Below are 7,630 nucleotides of genomic sequence, written 5' to 3' on the forward strand. Positions count from 1 at the left end.
ATCTGCCCCTCTGAGAGATGTAGTTCACTGCTCCCCAGGGAGTGTGGGGGAGCGGCTGGCCAGGACTACATTTCCCAGGGTGCACAGCGGTGGGACGTGGGCAGGTCTGCCTCCCCCCCTGCGTCCAACTCCCCATGAGAGGCTGCCGCGCTCCACGCTGACCCCGGATTTCACCTGCAGACAGCACCCTATCAGAAACTGTCACCCAGCTAGGAAAACCTAGCTGTTGGGGGTGGCGTGTGCAAGCTGCTCCCCCCTCAAGCGCCCTCTTCCCCCTTGCAGCCGGGACCTGCTTGCCCTCTCCGGGCTGGACGGGCAGATTGGAGCCCTGACCCCGCGCACCTTTGTGACCTGCCTGGCCTAGGCTCCGAGTCAGGGGATCCAGGTATCAGGTGAGTGGGGACCGGGGGGTGGGAGGGCACAGAGGCTGGGGCTCACGGACCACACACCCCCTTTACAAATGGCCACACCCTCTATGGCCACACCCCCTGGCCTGTACCGATTTTTTAAGTTGAAATTGTTGCAGGGTATGTTGTTGTACTTAATGCAGGTGGCGGCTTCTAAGACCTCACCTCCATACTTTCCCTTGAGGCACACTTCCCTACTTTGCTGCCCCCTACTCCTTGTATTGAAAAGGGGGGTCCTCCAGGGAATGCAGGGCACTTGCCTACCTTACCGGGTGGCTGGAAGGACCACCCGATTTATGGGAGTCTCCCTGCCATTCCAGAATGCTAGGCAAGTATGCCTTAAGGGATTGGAAAGTGAGTATTAGTGGCAGTAGGGGGGGGGGGGGCTTTGAAGCTTTGCCTAGGGTGCTGATAAGCCTCACACCAGCCCTGCACACAGCAGCATATGCTGGGTTAAGAAGAACTGCTGCTTCCAGCTAACAGGGGCCCCACTGGGCCCCTCCATCAGGTTAAATAGTACCCCATCTCACGGCACCACTGCATATAGTACACCTACTGTAGATAATATAATATTACAGGGCACACATTGACTCATGTCTGATTTTTATTTTCCATATGAATACAAATAACCCCCAACTTGTGAATTATACATATATTTTATTATTAAAGGTGAATAGGACTTTGTTACCACCTCTAGAAACATATAAACATAAACTAGTTAATCTGTAACCTGACACTAGTTGTGTGTTAAGTTAGATGCTTTATCCCTATAAGACTTCTTTTCTATTTAAATATATTATACTACTTCCAAGGCCCTCAAAACACTTGAATTCCCTCATAAAGGTGAGGAGCATCTCTGAGATGAAGACCAGTACAGATGAGGAAAGGGGGTGGGACCACAGCTAAAGGGGCATGGCATTGCTGGGCTGCTATACAAATCTATAGCAGTCAGGAGTCACTGCACCCGGTACAGCTCCTGTTTTGGCCGATACAGACAATAAAGGAGAATATGGTGTTAGACTTTTATTATATAAGATATATTTAAAAAAATAATCATTTTATTTTTCAGCTCACTTCCAAAACATGTCCCCCGAACAGAAACAAAGCCAAAAGATGCCCCAGTAATTGCAAGGTAAGTGTTTGCATCTGTAGACAGCATAGACATTCTGGGCAGGTCCCGGTGAACGCAGGTGTTCCCCGACCTGCTCGGGTTGGATGGCTGACTTCACATGACGTCAGCACCCGTACCCACTTCGCGGGAACACTGTGCAGCCGAAAAGTCCCGGCTACTTTTCAGCTGTGAACAGAGGAACAATCCTTAGATGGTAAGTAACCATCGAATCATTTTTCCTGGGTGTGGCCGCTTGCGAGCGGATGTGCAAGCATACAGCGTGGGGAGGGAATTCAGGCGGTGGAGGGGGCGTGCGTTTGCCAGGGTGACATTAACCAGCCCGCTAGCCTCCGAATATACGCAGCCTAGTGAGCGGGACTGAATTACCCCCCATAGTATGACTCCTTCATCAGGACTTATGGGTGGGAACTGGAGCAGAGTTCCCCTGGATGTTTAGGTTGCTGTTAGCAATAATGGCTTTGTGGTTATTTTTGATTGCCTTGTCTTAGGGCAGTATTCAATATGAAAGTTCTCCGTGCATGGAGAGCGTTTTATTTCGCTCTCCATGCACTCTCCGTGTTCCGGAGCCTCCTGCTCCCTCTATTCAATGTTTTAAAGACTCGCCGCCACTTGCGGCGAGTCTTAACCCCTGCAGCGGACGAGCGTCCGCGGCAGGGAGCTTTCAGGGAGCCGGGACACGGAAGCAGCCAGAGAGATTAAAGTCTCCCTGGCTGCTCCAGAGGACTGTGGAGGGGAGGGGGGCTCTCCGGAACCCAGGCAGCACAGGCTGCCCCCCCTATAGCCAGCGGGGGACCCAGTATTCACTGCACCCGAACGTGCATATTAACTATCGGGTGCAGTGAATATATGAATATCTAATGAGCGGCTCGAGCGCTCCGGCCCCCTGCTGGCTGCACTGTGTAAAAAAAAAAAAAAATGTTAAAAAATATTTTTTTTTAAATTAAATATATATTCATGTGCTATAAGCACATGAATAAAAATAACATGCCCCTTCACAGGAAAAAAAACCTGATTTTTTGACACCAAAATTTAAAAAAAAAACCTTTACGTTCAAAAGTTCACATTCCAGATCTCCATGAAAAGATGGAGAATTTCTACACGGAGAGAGACGGAGAAAATCACTTAGAAAGACGGAGAATATTTCACATTGAATAGGGTTGCTCGCTTTTGGAGAGCAAAATGCTCCGTCCAAGGCGAACAAAGCACAAATTCTCCACAAAACACGGAGAACTTTTCTCATTGAATACTGCCCATAGGCTGCTATAGGGCACCTATGCTTGCTAGCCTTGCCCCTGGCCTCCAGTGAACAAGGTAAGTGCATCTTCTTTTAATTTAAATACTATTAAAACATTGTAAAATACATGGTTTTGTGTTTTATACATATATCCTGCACCAGGCTGCATATACACAGGCACAGCAGCATTCTAAAATACATTTTTATCAAGGAAGTAACACATCTAATCAGATAATCAGATCTGCTTCCTTAGCTGGCTTGTAGCTGTCTCTATACCCACCAATATCATCCAATGCTCTCTGTCTCCAACCGCCATACTTGGAAAGGGAAATGTCAGCGGCATTGTGCAGTCCGGGGGACAGATGGCGTGATACAGGTTTACTCTGATTGGCACATACTGTTATAACCAGCCAATGATCACCCTGCAGTAGCACTATCACCTAGAGTTGACCTGAAGTGTATACGGAATTTCTGTTTTGGTGGTCTTATTGATCATGTAAGATGAATTTTAGGAAGATTCCACATTTTTAAGGCATCTATTATTTGTTTATTACAGTCATCAAATTCAGAATAAAATACATGTATAAAAGTTAGAAATATAAAAGTACAAATATATCACCAGGGCTATATAACAGCCCGTCAATTAATGTGCAGACTCTGTGGGAGTCATATTTATTGCATCAGCTCAATGTCTTATGTAGAGTTGGATGCATTTTGCAGATTCACTCAGAAAGGACATTTTGGCCCTTATTCTGGTTCACTCGCAAAGGCAAATTCCTTCTCAAATGGACAACACCATATACACTGCGGGGAGGGGGGAGGCAGATGTAACATGTGCATTAGATTTGGGTGGGGTTTTACTTCAAAGTGAGATCTACTGTGTATTGCAGAGTAAAAATAAAGCAGCTAGTATTTTCAGTGTGGGGGCAGATGTAACATGTGCAGGGAGAGTTAGATTTGGGTAGGGCTTGTACTTGAAACTGATATCTATATTGCAGTATAAAAATAAAGCAGCCAGTATTTACTCTGCACAGAAACAAAATAACTCCCCCAAATCTAACTCTCTCTCTGCACATGTTACATCTGCCCCACCTGCAGTGCACATGGTTTTGCTTTTACAAACCAACCAGAATCAGGTCCAAATGTGCTTTGTGAGTGAACCTGCATCAGGCCCCTTGTGTGGTCTGGAGCCCATAGGTTCCAGTGAGAGCGGGCCTGTGATTACTCAGGAATTCTCATGTGTAAGATATGCAAATGCCAGAGTAAGCATTCCCCTTGTGTTCTGCTGTACGATGGACTGACCAAACCCAATTGTCTTATCTCAACGTGTCTAGGGTGCGCTGGTCAACACCCCGAGCAACCCTGGTCTGACACACAATCTCCTGTGCAAATGTCTTTTAAAAAAGATGCTGCAAAAGAAAATAAAAGCGCATGCCGAGGACATGACACCTCCACTTTTTGTGATGACTTTAGGCCACTTCCCAGTCTCTACCCATACACAACCAGGGATCACAAGTTCCGTCTCAGCTAATATTGGTTTTGTGTACAGCTGTGTACACCATCGCACTCACAGTTCCCAGTCTTTTTGCACAAGCGCAGGAGGAAGAAGAAATGCTGAACTTTGAAAACATCAGCGCTGCGCGCAGTTGTGACCCAGTAAGTTACAGCACTCAATTTTGTACATTTCCAGACAGTGGTATTGTTAAATAATTTACTAAGGAGACTACAATTAAATCGAAATGCAAATAAAAAAATTAAGTTAATTTAAATCCAAACATACATGGGGAGGTGTTTCATGCCTTAGGGTCAGATGTATCAAGCTTCAAAAAGTGGTAAAGTGGAGAGTGATAAACAACCAGCCAATCAGCTCCTAACTGCCATGTTACATGATAGGTTTGAAAAATGACAGGTAGGAGCTGATTGACTAGACAATCAAGAAAACAGAAAGTCTCAAAGCGCGATAGTATAGACCTCAATATTGGTGGAGGACCACTGTAGAAGTCCACGCTAGACGATCATACAAACTGGAGAAGCAGTATTGATGCCGCTGGATTTTCGTCGTAAGCTGTTTATGTTAAGATGAGTGTTGAGTGATGTTGCTCATATGGGGTGGGATGTACTAAGGTAAAAATGTGGTAAAACCCCCGTTTTTCGGGGTTTTACCGCATTTTCAGATGCACCAAAACCCGTCTGCCCCGACTTCGCTGGACAGGGTATCGCCACCTTTGGGTGGCGATACCCGATAAAAGCCTATGGGCTTCTATCGAAAACCCTCCGCCGCAGATGCCGACCCCCCTCTCCCTGGCTTACCTTCCTCCAGGTCCTCATGGACCCGGAAGGTAAACTCCTCCTCTCCTTAGTAGCGCAACTTTAGGTCCTTTTGGCTGCAGGGGGGAGGAGGAGGTGCCGGGGACAGCCTGATTAGGCTTCCCGGTGTGAGGGGAGAAGGAGGTGCCCAGGGATGTGACAGTGCACTGCAGGTGGGGCAGATGTAACCTGTGCAGAGAGAGTTAAATTTGGGTGTGGTGTGCTGAAACTGAAATCTAGGTACTTATGTATTATCTGGACTCCCATGTTAAATGCACCCCATTTTTTCATACCCCTACTATCCAACTACGCATGGAGTTGATTTTATATAGTGTGGCGAGCGCAGCGAGCCCCACGAGGGGACGCGGTCTCATAAAAAAACGGGAGCCCAGATATTACATAAGTACCACTCTCTTTATACGTTACATTTGCCCCACCTGCAGTGCCCATAGTTTTGCCCATTTTCCGAACAAATTTGTATTGAGCTCAGATCTGAATAAAGCCCCGTATCCGCGTCAGTCAGACCCTCACACCCATTACCTCCCCCAAACGCTGGCTATGCATTTTGCAAATGATTCCTCTGTGCATCCCACTGGCCGATATGCATGCAGTATCGTCATCTATAACAATATTGCTCATATCGTTAGGAAAATATTGCCTAGTGTGTACCTACCATTCGGCTGTCTGAAAATATATATAAAAGCTACATTAACATTTAATTGAATGTATTTGTACCAAATAGTACTTGGTATACACCAGATTTACCTTGAAAAAAATCAATCAAAATGTCCATACGAGTTTACATCCATTACACCCTGCTAGAGCAGTTGCAGCTTCCCAGCCACAGTCTTATTTTATCAATGTTTGCGAACAACCTACAACCATCACTCTGAAATAGTAGAGTAGAGCAATACTCGGGCAGACTAGACTGCTGCTTTCACGTCCGATGTTTGGCCATTGCTGGCTCTACTGTTGATGCAATAAGACGGCCCAACATGTTGACATTCAAACGCCTGCAGTTACAAACAGTACAAATTCCTTGTAGCACAACAACAGCTGCGGGGAAACCTCTGTTTCCTTCTGTAAACTACCCCAATGCTTTGTCACTGAGGAACCACCGAGTAACAGGTGCTCCTCCAGGAGATGTAGAGAGGATGGTAAACATAGCAGACCCCAGACTCACATTTCAGTAACAGATCTGTTGCAGGTTCCCCCCCTCTCCTGATTGTTCATAATGAGTTTCAGCTTTCCATGGATGGTGCACATCACAGCTCTTTTGAAGCTGTCAGACAAGAAGAAATAAATCACGGGGTCGAGGCAGCTGTTAAGAGTGGATAAACACAGCACTAATTCATTAGTGATATGCAAAGTCTGTTTCCAGGACAGGCTGGATATAGTGTCTATCTGGGCTAGGATATAGGGTGCCCGCACTAAGTGATATGGCACAAAACAGACAATGAAGATAATTAAGACAATAAAAGACTTCTTCATTGCCCTGTTGCTGTTTCTCTTGGTTTGCGGCTGAGCTCTTCCTAAGGACGCTTTGTGGAGTTTGGCAAAGATTTTTGCATAAAAATAGACAAAAAGGAAAAGGAGGACAAAGAAAGCAATGACCGCAGACAGGTTGATTGCTGCGGCTATATTGCTCTTCTTCTTGAAGTGGAAGCACTTCTGGGCGCAGGGCTCATCCGCTTTGTTCTCAAACAGAAATGGCACAATGCAGACCACATTGATCGCCCAGACCAGAGCAGTGGCTCTAGTGCTCCAGGACACACTGTGGATTTTGAACTGTTGAAGCGGACGGATTATTTTGAGATAGCGGTCCAGGCTGATGAGGCTCAGGAACATGATGCTGGCATACATGTTCAAGTAGAAGAACGCACCAATGAGCTTGCATAGGAGCACATGACCGTTATTGTTCTGATAAGCAATGCGGAAAGGCAAGCAGAGGGCGAGCAGTAGATCGGCGATTGCAAGATTCTTCATATAGATGATCACGGATGTGGACTTTTGACAGGTGATCCAGAAAATGAGGAGGGCCGCAAGGTTTGCTAGGAGGCTGAGACCACATACAAACGAATAAGCGACCGGAAGCATCCAGGACAGGATTCCATCTTGAATATCACAATCACTGAACGAAAGAGATGAGGATACGTTGGTGTCTAAAGATGTTGATCGTGCGGTCTCTAGAGTCCATGGTTTTGTGGTCACATCAATGGATGCATTTGTACGAGCATCCATAATCTGGAAAAGGGAGAACATCATATGAACAAAGATAGCATCATATAAGCAAAGATAGCATCATATGAACAAAAGAATGTTCTATGCAACAATATAGAAAGCAGCATTTCTCCATGTCCACCAATGAGCTGGGGGGGGGGGGGGGTTAGAGGGGAAATTCAGTTTCTGAATCGTAAATCACACCTCTCTCCAACTGTATATGGGAAGTGTTGGCTCACATAGCATAGAGGTGCGCAGGAGAAGTTACAAAGCCATGGCCACCATCATAATGGGTCTTAGGGATGACTTTAATTAGCCGCAGTAATTTAT

At 46.1% G+C, this 7,630-nt stretch overlaps 1 protein-coding gene across 1 annotated transcript; it reads right to left on the minus strand.

Annotated features, from left to right (window-relative positions):
• Positions 1-5,900: 5,900 nt before the first annotated feature.
• Positions 5,901-7,321, minus strand: LOC146036682 (putative G-protein coupled receptor 34). Its single transcript, XM_083160594.1, has one exon. The coding sequence runs from the start codon at positions 7,319-7,321 to the stop codon at positions 6,260-6,262; it is 1,062 nt and encodes a 353-aa protein (XP_083016720.1). The 3' UTR covers positions 5,901-6,259.
• Positions 7,322-7,630: the final 309 nt, after the last annotated feature.

The sequence above is a fragment of the Crinia signifera genome, chromosome 9 (assembly GCF_055691185.1).
Source record: "Crinia signifera chromosome 9, ASM5569118v1, whole genome shotgun sequence".
Taxonomy (NCBI): domain Eukaryota; kingdom Metazoa; phylum Chordata; class Amphibia; order Anura; family Myobatrachidae; genus Crinia; species Crinia signifera.

Coding starts and splice junctions, on each gene's coding strand:
- LOC146036682 (XM_083160594.1), bottom strand. CDS start 7,321: ATGGATGCTCGTACAAATGCATCCATTGATGTGACCACAAAACCATGG.